The sequence below is a fragment of the Arachis ipaensis genome, chromosome B5, assembly GCF_059453495.1.
Source record: "Arachis ipaensis isolate K30076 ecotype BB chromosome B5, ASM5945349v1, whole genome shotgun sequence".
NCBI lineage: Eukaryota > Viridiplantae > Streptophyta > Magnoliopsida > Fabales > Fabaceae > Arachis > Arachis ipaensis.
This window is the reverse complement of record NC_142440.1, coordinates 7,893,731-7,908,949: the sequence shown is the minus strand read 5'-3', so window position 1 is coordinate 7,908,949 and position 15,219 is coordinate 7,893,731. Positions and strand designations below refer to the sequence as shown.

The 15,219-nt window shown below is 37.4% G+C and overlaps 2 protein-coding genes, 1 long non-coding RNA gene and 1 pseudogene across 3 annotated transcripts; 3 read left to right on the top strand and 1 right to left on the bottom strand.

Annotated features, from left to right (window-relative positions):
- The first annotated feature begins 359 nt into the window (after positions 1-359).
- LOC148563300 (uncharacterized) lies at positions 360-1,393 on the top strand. The gene is made up of 2 exons (XM_088486723.1): positions 360-743; positions 833-1,393. Exons 1-2 carry the CDS (start codon positions 360-362, stop codon positions 1,391-1,393), a joined length of 945 nt encoding a protein of 314 aa, XP_088342849.1.
- A 4,682-nt stretch (positions 1,394-6,075) lies between these two features.
- On the top strand, positions 6,076-7,311 carry LOC107640055 (nuclear intron maturase 1, mitochondrial pseudogene; annotated as a pseudogene).
- Positions 7,312-12,018: 4,707 nt separating this feature from the next.
- LOC148563299 (uncharacterized) lies at positions 12,019-15,219 on the bottom strand. The gene is made up of 2 exons (XR_015883297.1): positions 14,564-15,219; positions 12,019-12,611 (listed from the first exon to the last, which is right to left on the bottom strand). It is a non-coding gene; the product is annotated as an uncharacterized LOC148563299 (long non-coding RNA).
- LOC107642747 (soyasapogenol B glucuronide galactosyltransferase) lies at positions 12,141-14,192 on the top strand. Its single transcript, XM_016346211.3, has 2 exons — positions 12,141-12,620; positions 12,842-14,192. The coding sequence occupies exons 1-2, from the start codon at positions 12,141-12,143 to the stop codon at positions 13,868-13,870; spliced, it is 1,509 nt and encodes a 502-aa protein (XP_016201697.1). The 3' UTR covers positions 13,871-14,192.

The following is a 15,219-nucleotide window of genomic DNA, read 5'->3' as shown; positions in this document are numbered from 1 at the left end:
CTAAGACAAGCATTTGTCACCATGAGAAAAAAAGGGATTGAAAATGAACGCTTTAAAATGTGCTTTTGGGGTATCGGCTAGAAATTTCCTAGGTTTTGTTGTCCATAAAAAGGGAATTGCAATCGATAAAAATAAGGCAGATGCAATATTGGCGTTATCTACACCTAAATCGAAAAAAAAAACTGCAATCCTTTCTAGGAAAGGTGAATTACCTCAGGAGGTTTATTTCGAATCTCTCTGATCAAACTCGAGTGTTTGCTCCTTTAGTGAAACTAAAGAATGACTCACGGTTTGAATGGACGAATGAGCATCAACTAGCATTCGATTCGATTAAGGCTTATTTATCTAAGGCTCCAATTATGGCGAATGTTCGTCCACATGAGCCTTTGAAGTTGTACATTGCAGCATCTATAAATACAATTGGATGTATGTTGACCCAAGATGATGAGAATGGGCATGAACAGGCAGTTTATTACCTTAGTCGCGTTTTAACTGATATCAAGACAAGGTATTCCCCGATAGAAAAATTATGTCTATCTTTATACTATGCCTGTATGAAATTGAAATGTTATATGGTGGCTAAATCGGTGAAGGTTATAGCACAAACTGATCTCATCAAATATATGTTAAGTTTCCCAATGTTACGAGGACGTTTAGAAAAACGGATGCTAGCCTTAACAGAGTTTGATTTGCAGTATGTCCCAGCCAAAGCTGTGAAAGGACAGGTCATTGCAAATTTTCTGGTAGATAATTCGAAAGATCTGAATGACTAGGGGAAAATATAATCGATGTTAGAGTCGATTATTGGAAGTTATATTTTGATGGATCGAAGCATAAAGATGGTGCAGGAGTTGGAATCCTTATTATTTCGCCAGAAGAGATTCCATCAGAATTTCTATTCGAATTAAAATATCATTGCTCGAATAATGTGGCAGAATACGAAGCCTTGATTCTGGGTCTCGAAATATTAATCAATAAAGGGGCTTTGGAAGTCCAGATATTAGGGGATTCCCAGTTGGTTTTGAAGCAGTTATCGAAGGAGTTTAAATGCAATAATGAGAAGTTGCAAAAGTATTTAACAACTACTTGGGAGTTGTTAACCTCCTTTCGAAAAGTTTCTTTGGTTCATATTCCAAGGATTCATAATGAAATTGCTAATGAATTAGCCCAAATCATTTCGAGATATAGAATTGGTCTAGAAACTCTTAAGAAGTTGGCTAGTATCCGTCAAATATTAGTGCTTGCAAGTGAAAGAGAAGTTTTGTGCATTGATGAATGGAAAGATACTGATTGGAGGAAGCCTATTGCTCAGTATTTAAAGGATCCCAATATTCCAGTTGTTAAAAAAATGAAAAATGAAATTGCAAGCAATAAATTTTGTCTTGATGGCTAATGAGTTGTATAAGAAAGGGATCGACGGAAGTTTGTCGAGATATTTAGGCCAAGATGATCAAAATATTGCTTTGGGCGAAGTCCATAATGGGATATGCGGTGCCCATCAGGCTGGAAAGAAAATGAAATGGGTGTTATATCGTAATCATGTGTACTGGCCATCTATGATAAAAGATTGTATTGATTATGCAAAGGCGTGTCAAGAATGCCAGAAACATGGTTCAATATAGCAGATTCCAGCATCTGAGTTGCATTCGATAATAAAACCATAGCCGTTTAGAGGTTGGGCTTTGGATTTGATTGGGTTGATCCACCCTCCTTCATCAAAACAACACAAGTTTATCTTGGTAGCAATTGATTACTTTACAAAGTGGGTTGAAGTAATTCCCCTAATAGAAGTTGGTCAAAGTGAAATAATAGACTTTGTTGAGGAACATATTATCCATCGATTTGGAATTCCTCAAACATTAAGTACTGATCAAGGAACTATGTTTACTGGTCAGCGAATTAAAAATTTCACAGTCTCGAGGAATATCAATATGATTACCTCAACTCCTTATTATGCTCATGCTAATGGACAAGTTGAGGCATCAAATAAAATCCTGATAAGTTTGATAAAGAAGCATATCGGGAATAAACCTCGAACGTGGCATGAGACTTTAAGCCAAGTACTATGGGCTTATCGAAATTCACCAAGAGGGTCAACAAATACTTCACCCTATAAATTAGTTTACGGGCATGATGCAGTGCTACTATTAGAAATTAATTTGAATACTTTGAGAGTATCAAAACAGAATGATTTGCCAGTTGATGATTATTGGAATGCAATGTTTGATGAGTTGAATGAATTAGACTCATAGCGAATATTGTCACTTGAAAATATGGTTTGACAAAAAGAGAACATTGCTCGAAGTTATAATCGTCGAATAAGAGAGAAATATTTTAATATAGGCGAGTTGGTTTTAAAAGTTATTTTGCCAATAAAAAAAAATCAAAATTTCTTGGCAAATGGTCCCATACTTGGGAAGGCCCTTTTCAAGTGATAGGGTTATATTCTGGAAATGCATATCAAATCAAGGATATCGAGTCAGGAAAAATAATTAACTCGATTAATAGAAAGTATTTGAAGCAATATTATTGTTGGCTAAATTAAAGTCAAACATGCATAAGTCCAGAAAAGATAAAAAAACCATTACAAAAAGTAAAGCTTGAAGTAGAAAATTTCAAGGTGCCAAAAGTCTTGCCAAGTCTAAGCGTAGCTTTGCCCTGTTGTTGTCCAAAGTTGAAATTGCCTCAGCATGCTTGAACTTGTCAAATTGGACCTTGTCAAGTTGTTTCTTATATTCTTCTTGCTTGGTCTCAATAGAAACAATTTCTTGAATGATTTGTTGTTGTTCTTGCTGGGCAGTGGTCAGAGGTACGGCTATTTCAGCCCGTCTCTCGCGTACTTGGCAAGCTTTTCATTGATTTGGGCTAACTCTGTTTCGAGCTTTATCTCTTCCTTATCATAAAAGGCTTCAATAGAGATAGCGTGAGAGATTCTCAGATCGAACTCTTCCCGAGAAGCTTTCTTCGGTTGAAGAGCAGAGGCACAATTATCTACTTCAGTTGTGATCTTAGCCTCTTCGTTTTCGATCTCTTGGAGTTTATTCTGAAAAGCTACGCTATTGTTGGAAAGTTGCTTGAATTGTTGGATTATGGCAGAATACGGAGTAGAAGCCGGAAATTCAAAGGGAGAATTCAAAAGATCAGATAAAAGCTGGTTGAGGAGGGTGTCCTTGATCCATGCAGTAGGTGGGTGATCCAAGAGTTTGAGAAGTGATCGAAGCCGTTCTCGAGTGTCAACATCCAACTCGAATAGAGGACTGGATGAAGATGGTCTAGGAAGTGTTGGAACGGAAACGAATACTTCGTCCTCTTGGATAACTCGATTTAAGACAGAGATCAGGTTATCCAATGTAGCACTTGTAGGTGTGGTAGAAGTACCCAAGTGTCCAGATTCTTGACCAGGAGGAGTTTGAAACTCAGCCTATTGAGGGGGACTGGAGAATCTTTGAGGAATTTCTAAGACTCTGGATTGAGGCGAGTCTGAATTAGCAGTTTCAGCGACTCGAGAAACAGAATCAGAATCTGGGGCTACTTGGTTTTCAGTAGAAAGTGGAGCTTGGTTGTTTTGAAGAAATTGGATCAAGGATTTGTGTTGGTGTTGGAGAATATTGTGAAGGGTCTTTTGTTGAATCAATCACTGGTGTTCCGGTGGGAGGTGGAAAAGCAGCCTGTAGTGGTTCGACAGATCCCGTAAATTGAATCGAATCATGAGATGTGGAATGGCCCAAATCCAGGTGTTGTTGCAGAAGTGGTTGATCAGGTGCCATAGAAGATGTGATTGAGTGAGCAGCAGTGGTAGGCTGATATAAAAGGTACACAGTTATAAGTTAAGATTTATTCTAACTTAAATGAAATATGTAGAAATGATAATGTTACCAGAGTGTGTCTTGGCCTTCGAATTAGCTGAGGACCAGGGTCTGAATCAGCTGTATCCTCTGATTGAGAGGAAGCAGCAAGGATGTTCCGGATGGTTTGATCACTTCCATTAGAGCTTTCACTTGATGGTTGCAATTGTAACTGATAAAGAAAGTCAAAATTAAGAATTGACAAGTAAATATGATTTTCGAAATGTTCTAATTCGAAGTGCATGGGTGTGTGTAAGGAAGCAATTACCCTTCTAGAAGTCCTGGTGGGAGTCCTTCGACTTTTATGTTGAGGTTGTCGAGAGGAGGCTGCAGTATCAGCTTTTCTTTTGTAAGATTTTTTGGGAGAACCTTCAGCAGCAGGGGCTGTTCGAATGGCGGATTGCTGGATTTCCTCCAAAGTGCGATTATACCTAGAGTAGTAAGCAGTCCACCATTCGAAACATGACTTAGTGATGTATGAGCTGCGATCATAAACAAGGAAATTGAAACGTTCCCTGTGTTGTTGTTTTGTTGCGAGGAGGAAATTGAGGTCATTCTGAGAAGTCAGAGTGATGTGGCAAAGTGGCTTGCTGTTTCGAGGAAAATGGGTTGGAATGGCTTGTGAAAATCCTAGTTGCCTAGCTATAAGGTGAGGTGCGTACATGGTCACATTGAATTTTTCTTTTTTGTGCTGGGGTAGCCCCGTAGGAATTACTTGAACAGCTAGCAAGTTTGCCCAGTTTCGATTAGCCAGTTCATTTTCCTCAGTATCATGTGGAAAGAGCAAGCGATCGAGCCACGCAGGACCACAATTTTGACGCAAAAAGGGGGCGAAATTGAGGTTTTCATTATCAAAATATTTGCAAGTATGGAAGAGAGAAAAAACTGCCCAAAATCGGTCTTCATCCGATTGTGTATTTAGAAAGTTTGGCTTGTAGTCAGCCAGTCGGAAGCCCTCGATGTGTTGCTTGTCAATAGCGCCACCTCCAAACTTTGTCATATACTTTTCAAAAATGGCATTAAGCCATAGTTGAAGAAGTCCGAGGGGACCACCAGTACTGGTCAGATTATTGTTTCGAAGACAATGCACAAATTGACCAAGCTCTTCAAAAACATACCCTAGAAGAAGCTTGGCCAGATTAACAGTATTACCTTCGTGAAGCAGAGCAGCCAGAGGCAGGAAAAATTTTGACATCTGGACACTTCGAGAACAGAAAATGATGGAGGTAATCTTCAAAGTAATCCTTGAAGTTACCATCGAGCCTCATAGTGATCCCTGAAGTTAAAAATTACTCATATTCATCCTTGAAGTTGCACTCCGGGACTCAGACTCGTCCTTCTGGCCAATTTCGTCCAGCTGGCGCAACCAGAAAGCTGAGTTGGACTCGTTGGTGACACGCTGTCAGCACAACGGCTAGCTGACGTGGCGACATAAACTGTTTTGATTCAATTTGGTCCCTAAATTGAGATTAAAAACCCTAATCCCCAATTGAGTCTCTTCTCCTCTCTTTTCCATCGCACCAAACGTGACTCTCTTTTGTTGCTTCTCCTACAGTGTCTTCTCCATCTTCAAAAACCACACGGTTCCTGGCAAAAGCTCTAATGAACACTTATCCCAGTCTGACAAAATGGTTCCTGGCATGCCATGAAGCTTGACAATGTTAATGAAAAACAACTCAATAGTCAACATAGCATTGTAATCACCTTTAAGCAGTAGAACGTGTGCATATTTGAAGAGTTGATCAATTACTACTAGCACAGTAGCACCGCTGTGAAACCATGTGAATTTGGCAATCCTGTGATAAACTCCAGGCTTACATCTTTGCAAACATTTTTTCAGGAATCAGTAGTGGTTGTAATAATATGGAATTCACATGGGCACCTTACTTTTAAGTATTTTATACTAATCTTATCTAATAAAATTGTGTAGAGTATGATATAAATTCTTATATTCTTACAGTCTTACTTTGGGTGCATCAAACGATTTATTACTATTAATATTTTTGCAGATATCTTATGTCTGGAGATATATCTGCTAAGGCACCTCACATGCAATTATTTTCTAAGTTATTTCAAACTATAGGGTGTTTTGGTTATTTCCCCATTACTTTTGTGAGTTGTGTTATCATGAATTGTAACTAATATCTTACTTTCTTTCCCTTCTTTTATTGGAAACTTGAAGTAATTTATACCTCATGGCTATCAGGTTTCAGATTTCTTGGCAAGGCAAATGAAGTGCATAGGTACTTGTTTTTTGAGCTTATAATCATGGAAACTTCTGCAATGGCTTTATTATCTTATAAATTTTTATTTCCTTTGTGATGGCTGTTTTTTTTGGTGGTTTGGACTATTGATTTACAAGATATGTGATAGTTTGTATAAGTAATTTATATCCTTCATTTTCATTTTTAGGTAGCAGATGTAAATTCAACAACAGGCGCAATAATGTCATTATGAAAATTCATCAAACACCTTTGGTCATGCTGCCAATCCCTGTCCAACACATTCTCCTTCTCCACTCTTTCCACCCAAACTCCAAAAAGCCACCACCACCGTGTCGAACAATTAGGAATAATTTTGCTGGATACTTGTGGTTTTTGAAGGGCGATTTGAGTGAGATTCTTGATACTATGGATCAGAATGTGGTCAAAAAGTGTGTCTTGAAAAAGGTACAAAGGATAGGAAAATATTAGATTTGATAAAATTTGCACTTAAAGAGCATCCTTTGAAGTGTGTGTCTAGGAATGATGAGGAGAAGGAAGAGTTGAGGAATGTTAAGAAGAGGAGGGCTACTAAGAAGAGGATTCTCAATGAGAATGAGCCAAAGTCGGACCCATATTGGTTGAAGACTTTCTTCGATTTCACGCCAGAGGAGGCTGCTAAGGTACCTGATTATGGTTATTGTGGGATTTTAAGTCTATTGATTGCTAATGTCTGCCTTAATAAATTGGATCACATGATGGAATGGATGATTGTTGAGTTTTTTAGGCCTTGTAAGTTTGATTCAATATGGCGGTATTCAATTAATGATGGTTGTCAAAGCCCTGCGTGGTCGGAGTTTGTTCCAGCCAGTGGAAAGGAGAAGACTAGGAAGATGGATTACATAAGATATGGGGGTCACTTCTTAATTGGAATTAGAGGGCCTAGGGAGAATGCAGTGGAAGTTAGGAAGAAAATTATTGAGTTTTGTGTGAGTACTTTTGGATTAAGGTTGGATAATTCGAAGCTAGAGATTGAGCATATTTCAAGGGGGATCCAGTTCTTGGATCATATAATATGCCGGAGGGTGATATACCCAACATTGCGTTACACTGGTTCTGGAGGTAACATTGTGAGTGAAAAGGGTGTTGGAACCTTGCTTTCGGTTACTGCTAGCTTGCTGCAATGCATTCGTCAATTTAGGCATCTAAAACTGGTGAAGGGTGACAAGGACTCGAAGCCACTTCCTTGTACTCCTATGTCGTAGTTTTTGAAGATGGAGAAGACATGGTAGGAGAAGCAACAGAAGAGAGTCACCTCTAGTGCGATAGAAAAGAGAGGAGAAGAGACTCAATTGGGGATTAGCATTTTTAACCTCAATTTAGAGACCAAATTGAATCAAAACAGTTTATGTCGGCACGTCAGCTAGCCGTTGTGCTGACAGCGTGTCACCAACGAGTCTAACTCAGCTTTCCGGTTGCGCCAGCTGGACGAAATTGGCCGGAAGGACGAGTCTGAGTCCCGGAGTGCAACTTCAGGGATGGATATGAGTAATTTTTAATTTCAGGGATCACTATGAGGCTCGATGGTAACTTCAGGGACCACTTTGAGGCTTAGGCATTTAACCAATAGAATAAAAATGCTACATGTTCGTCGTCTGTGACGGGAGTGCCCTCTTTGCCCATGTGGTGAGCAATGAAATCACTGTAAGAGCTAGTAGGGGCAATGTTGTAGTGGCGTCTTGGTTGCATGTCAGGTGTGCAGTCCGGAGGATTTATGAGAAGCCATGTAATAGCGGCCACATCCAAGAGAGACATTCCAACCATTCCACAAGGAAGGTGGAAATTGTTGGTTGTCCTGTTCCAGAAACATGTCATAGCTCCAATCATCCAAGGGAGCGTTGAGGGTGCGAAGTGAGAAAGCCTTAGGAGTTCCTGAATCCCCCAAAGCCCCCAAGCAGCACTTTTTGAAGGAGTAAGGCGTTGAAGCCAAGCTGTAAAATCGGCTCCTCGAGGGTTGATTTTTGGATTGTTCCTGAAGGGTTTTTGATTGATGAAAAAGGAGATGTCCAAGGCTTGTTTAATCAATAAGTCTTCCCCTTGAGCACTGGGGAAGAAAGGGAGCTTTTGTTCGTCCTCTCCAGGGTTTCGACAGGCCCAAGGAAGCAATGTACATCTCCGCCCACTGTAAAAGGATTAAAATTCTGTTATCATCAACCTGAAGTTGGGGATCACCAATAACTTCATCGTTGACTTGGTTCAGTATATGAAGTGCTGGTGGAGCTGGTGGTGCTTCCATGGTACCTTTACCCTTGTCTTGGGCAGCGGTGTGAGAAGAGGAAGAAGCCATTGCAGAACGGAAAAAAAGGAAGTTTGAGATGTTAAGGGTTACGTAAGAAAGACTGGTGCAAAAGGAATTCAAAGAGCAAGGGTTCAAGAAAAATTGAACATGAGCGACAATGTCGAATTTAAAGGATGTGTTGCTGTGCCGTTATTGCAGAATGAATGCAAAAACAGGTAACTTCTCGAAGAAGGTGAAGAGTTAGAGAGAAAAAGCGTATGTTTCGAAAAACGTGTCGAGTGGATCAGTATTAATGAGAAGTTAAATGGTAATTATTACTGATTTAAGAGATTGAAATTTGAATTTGGATTAAGCGTTTTATCTTCCAATAATGTTGTTGTTAAAGGCAAACACATTAATCCAAGGGGGCAATTTGTTGATCGAAAAATATTTTCGATTAAGGAACGTTGGTTCGAAGTAGTAAAGAGGTCAAAGATAAAAGTAGTTCCCGAAAAAATGCACGTGCAAGCATTGGCTGGAGGTACTCGATGTGGATTCAATTTTGAAATATTTTATCGAATCGAATAGGTCAAACCAGTCAGGTATTCGAAAGAAGTGATCGAATGAGTTATTTCGAAGAGAAGATCGAGCGGTTATGTGAGTAGAGAAGTTGAAGACATTCACCATGTGGGAAATTTATGAGTAAGCGTTTAATTAGCCAAGGGGCGGGAACGATTACCAAGGAGTGCGCATTCAAGGTTGTGTTTCTGTAATTAATTGTCAGTTACAAAAGTGGATTATAAATACTAGAAAGTTTTAGGGAATAAGGGTTGGAACTTTAACTCAGAAAATATTTAAGCACACTCACATCCCCAGAGAATTCCTGAGTCTACGATCGAGTTACTTTTCTGTAGGGTTCCTTCCATGTTTTTACTCTTATAATTTATTTTCTTATAAACTTTATTTTTCAAGCAAGTTTATTTTCCGAATATCATTTAATTTCAACGTCCAATTTACATTTCTGCACTTTTAATTTTCATGTCAAAGCCCTTTGACTCAGTTGAAGGCATTTTACTGTTTTCTTTTAATTTCAACGCAATTTTTTCCGATTTTAGCACATTTTCTTTTCGAAAGCTTTATTTATTCGCTTCTTTTACCCTTTTATAAATTTTAATTTATCTTTTATCCCATTACCCGTCTAATCGAAGACACTTTAATGCGCTTTTAGAAAACTAGTATCTACAAAGAGGAGTAGGTTTCGCTCCCAGACCACTAGATATCGAACCACAATCGATTTGCTAAAAATCGACAAAACAGGTTAGTCGAGTGATCATTTCACTCATCTGCTTAAACAAGTGTCACGAGTTTAAATACTACTTTGTACATACAATTCATTGGTCAGTTAGTCTTTATCTTATCAGACTGAATATCATGACAAAAAAAAAATCAATTAAATTATATATACACTAAAAATTAACTATTTATATATCGAAGATATATTATAAAATGAAATGTGAAACAATATATATATATTGACTAACTTGTTATATCCATAAAATATTTGTTATTTTTAAATTTGTTATTTTTTATTTCTTTAAATTTATTTTTAGATTTACACGGTGTTTCTTATAAGTCGACAGAAAAAAAACTGAGACTTATAAAATAGTACTCTCTGTATTCTCAAAAAAAAAAAAAACAAGAGAAATATTTATTTTAAACTATAATCTAATATATATATATTTTTAGATTTATACGTACTAATGTTGTGTAAAAACTTTATAATTATCTATCGAAAGTAATGTTTACCTGTTGCAGGTAATTAGAGATAAAGCAGATGACATTACAAAATAATAGTCTATTTTTTTATAATTTTTCACCAATAAAATGCACAACTAACATTAAAAATAAGTCTCACTTAGGATTCTAATTTTTTATTATTTATGTATTTTGAAAATATAGGTTTTCCAGTTCAAGATAAAAAACACTAAAGTTATTTATTCATAATAATATAATGTTATGATCTTCTCAATTTTAAATTTATTTGTGGCACAGAAAATATTTTATTTTTTATTTCAATTTAAATATAATACTCAAACAAATTGTATATCTATCAAAACAAAAATGTCTTGAGCAAGTTATAAGATAAGATGTATGAAAGAAATTAAATTATATAAGATAATAAAGTACTAAATTGGTTCCCTAGGTTTGGGTATAATTCTGTTTTGGTCCTTAAGGTTTAAAGTGTTCTATTTGAATCCAAAAAAGTTTCATTTAGCATCAATTTAGTCCCACAGTGAGGTCAAAATTAAATAATTAACAAAATATCCTACATAACAACAGTTCAAGAACAAAATCGATAATTTGGAGAACAAGTACAAGCTCCAGAGGCACAAAATCAACCATTGATGCATCAATACATTTATTTATCATTTTCTTTAGTTTTATAGAAAATATTTTATTTATATTATAAAAAATAATAAATAAATGTATTGATGTATCAATGGTTGATTTTATGCCTCTGGAGCTTATACTTGTTCTTCAGATTATAGATTTTGTTCTTGTATTGTTGTTATGTAGGACATCTTATTAATTATTTAATTTTGACCTCACTGTGGGACTAAATTGATGCTAAATGAAACTTTTTTGGATTCAAATAGAACATTTTAAACCTTAAGGACTAAAACAGAATTACGCCCAAACCTAGGGGACCAATTTAGTACTTTACCCTAACAAATATTTATATACTAAGATGAGATGCATGATAGACAGTGGTGGAGCTTAGTTCATGGCCCCAAACTTTTATAAAAAACTTAGTATGTAGTACTTTTTCAAAAGATAAAAAATAGTTCAATTGACTTAAATACTTTACTATAACTTAAAGTATCTAATAAGTTCAATAAATAACACTCTCTCTATCTTTAAGTTCAAATATAAAAAATTAGATATTTTTTATTTATTTAATTTAATATTATTTTATATTTTACTATTTATTTAATTTAATTTTTTATATGATAAAAAATAATAGAATATTCAATAAGTATTAATATTATTGTATTTGTATAAATTGATAAAAAAATTCAATAATTATAAATTTTAATATTTGTCCTTCTAACTTCTTTACATATTTTACAGGATATATATTTAAATTTTTATATAAAATAATAATGAAAATCAAAGAATTGATACATTTTTTAAGAGGAAGGCTAATATTTAAGAATGAGAACATATAACTTTTACAATATCAATACATGTAGATAATTCTTCTACTTTAATGAATAACGAAGAAAGTGAGATATAACCTTCAAAAGTTTAAAAAGTTACATCTGATAACTTTAACCTTAACTTTTTGGAACGAGTTCTTGAAAAACGGCTTTAAATTTGGCAATATCACCCAAACCAGAGAGATGATATTAGACGAGCTTATCTTAAATGGGTCCATATCAAAAACATGTTGACAATTATTTTCTATCTGGCCCCCCAAAATTTTGCTTCAAGTTCCGTCACTGTGATAGAGTTGGGTGTCTTAGTCCATTATTTAAAATTTTAAATACAAAAAAGGTGTTCATATGGGTATTTGTATTTTGATATTGTGGCTTAAAGTTTCACAGACAATTATTATTCTTAAATCGTGCAGCTCGTGGTACAACTTTGTTAATTTTATATTTTTATTTGAAGTTTAATGTGGGAAAATAAAGAGAGTAAACATGTTTAGTATAATTATAATATAAAGACATTGGAGTTCAGTTTAGCAGCAGAGTAGTGTGTCTCTTAAAATCTATTTTTGTAGAAGTTAACTTTAATTTATTACCGGTTCCCATGGAATCTGCAAAAGAAGAAGTTGATACTAAGATAAAAGTTATGTTCTTACCATTCGCATCAACAAGCCACATCATACCAATGGTAGACATAGCCAGACTCTTCGCTATGCACGGGGTCGATGTTACCATAATAGCCACCCCAGTAGCCGCCTCATTGTTCCAGAGCTCCGTCGGCCGCGACTCCTCGCTCGGCCGTTCAATCAGAACTCACGTCGTTAAATTCCCGGCTGCAGAAGTCGGTCTTCCCGTTGGTGTAGAAACATTCAACGCAGATACGGCGCCGGACATGCTTCTCAAAATTTCAAAGGGACTGAATCTGCTGGAAAAGGAGATTGAGAAGTTGTTTGAGGAACTGGAGGCAGATTGCATTGTCACTGACATGTTCTACCCTTGGACTGTAGATGCTGCAGCCAGGTTGGGGATTCCTAGGTTGATCTTACTTGTTGGAAGCTGCTTCGCTCATTCGGCACTACACTCAGTTAAGAAATTGAGTATTTGATTATTATGAAAATACTAATGTCAAAATAACATCTATTATAAGGAGTTAAAAAATTATTTATAGACTCAAGAAATTATTGTTAAACCGATTCATTTACTGTTTGCTTCGAAATGAACATTTTCTCTTGCTTGTTGATGAAATGAAACTTGTAGAGTGTGAGACCAATAAAACTTTCATTAATGTTTGCGAAACATATATAGGTCAAGACTTATGCTCCTCATAAGGACATAAAATCCGACAGCACTGATGACAAGTTTTCATTGCCTGGTTTGCCGCACCGCCTGGAGATGACGCCTTTGCAGCTGCCGGATTGGCTTAGAGAACCCAACGGCTACACCCATTTGATGGAGATGATTAGGGACTCAGAGAGAAGAAGCCTCGGATCCGTGTTTGATAGCTTCTACGAGCTCGAAGGTGAGTACCTGGATCATTACAAGAAAGCCATGGGAACCAAGAGTTGGAGCTTGGGACCTGTTTCCATGTGGGCGAACCAAGATGCTGCTGATAAAGCCGGAAGAGGACAAGCCAAACTTGAACAAAAAGGAAAAGAAGAAGAAGAAGAAGATTCTGGGTGTCTTAAATGGCTTCATTCCAAGCCTGAGAATTCTGTTCTGTATGTGAGCTTTGGGAGTATGAGCAAGTTCCCTTCTTCGCAGCTTGTTGAGATAGCTCAAGCTCTTGAAGATTCTGGGCACGATTTCATGTGGGTTGTTAAGAAAAAAGATGGTGAAGATGGGAGTTTTCTTGAGGAATTTGAGAAGAGAGTGAAGGCAAGCAACAAAGGTTACTTGATATGGGGTTGGGCACCACAGTTGCTGATACTGGAGAATGCAGCCATTGGAGGAATTGTAACTCACTGTGGCTGGAACACGGTGATGGAAAGCGTGAACGCGGGTTTGGCCATGGCCACATGGCCTATGTTTGCTGAACAGTTTTTCAATGAGAAGCTTTTGGTTGATGTGTTGAAGATTGGGGTGGCGGTTGGAGTGAAAGAATGGAGAAAGTGGCAGGAGTTTGGAGAAGAGGTTGTGAAGAAGGGTAAGATTGCAAAGGCCATAGCTTTGTTGATGGGTAATGGAGAGGAGAGTGTTGAAATGAGGAGAAGAGCGAGAGAGCTTAGTGATGCTGCTAAAAGAGCAATAAAGTTTGGTGGCTCTTCTCACACCAATCTTCTTCAATTAATTCAGGAACTCAAGTCTTTGAAACTTGATAGGATTAATGGAAAGTGAGATGGCAGTGTCATGAACCACTCAAACAAGAGCCTCTTTTAGGTTTATCAAGAATCGAACTAGAATTTTGATATCATGTCATAAAACCACTTATTCCAAATGCTTAAGCTGATTAAAAAAAAAGCAATATTAATAGTTATATCTCTAAATAGACAGTCTCTTTTAAATTAGTTACCAATTTTTAATAAGAACCCTTTTAAATGCATGTTTCAGGGGGTTCTATTTATTGCTTAGAACTTCTGGCACAACAACTGTTCTGTCTGTAATCTGGATTTATGCCTTTGATTCAACTTGCAGAATAAAATGCAGTTATTTCCCTCAACCCTTAGGAAACTGTATTTTCTTTGAGCTTTTTAATTCAAAAACAATGGAAATGCACGCTATGCAAGAGAGAACCTTAAAGTATCAAACATACACATGAAATTTTTAAGTCTTTGATAACATACGCTCTAAAAAGTAAAAACAGATTTTAAAAGTATTATTAAAAAAACATTTTGTTAGTTTTTATATATATATATATATATATTTCAATATATTAATTTATTAAAAATTTAGAATTTTTTATTATTAAAATGTACCCTTAAACTAAGAATTTTAACCAACCCTCCATCGGGAGAAATAGCAAGAATCCTAAAAAGGGAGGAGACGGCAGCACGGCGGAGCAAAAGAAGACAGGAAGATTCGCCTCAGCACCTCAATCAGGGAGAAGAAGTGCGGAGACACGGTATCACAGCAGAGCAAAAGCGGCCGTGGACCACAGCGACAGCGAACGGCGAGGCGTTCCGGCGGACTCTGGTCAGCAAATCGGCGATGAAAGGGGTAATAATCTGCGATGGCAAGAGAAATCAATGCAGCCGGCAGCAGAGATGCTTCGAGGAACACAAGCACAACGAGGAGAAACCAGCAAGCAGCGACGACGATCCTCGGAAGCGGAGGAGCAAAGCAGCGAGCTTGAAGGCGCGGTATCAATGCAACCTTTGGTGGAGGCCGGAGGTGGCAACGGATACCAGGCTGATGGAGGGGACGACGTGTCTGCTGAGGTAGACGGCGCTGCTCGGAGGACAGATTAGCAAACGGAGCTGCTAAAAAAAAGAAGCATCTGACCGTAAATGGGGCGGCTCAGGCTCGGTGGAAGGAGACTTCCGGAATCGTGCTCCCGCCGACGGAGAATGGCAAGGACAAGCTCCATCAGCAAGGACCTCCAGGGGAGAAGAACGCGCAGGTTCACTGTCAATGGAAACCAGAAGCACCGGACATGCAGCGGTTTATCAGAGTCCTCGGCGGAGTGATATGGCAGAAGTGGCGAGCCTTACTGAATAGGGGATGACTGTCTTTCTCAGCAAATGAGT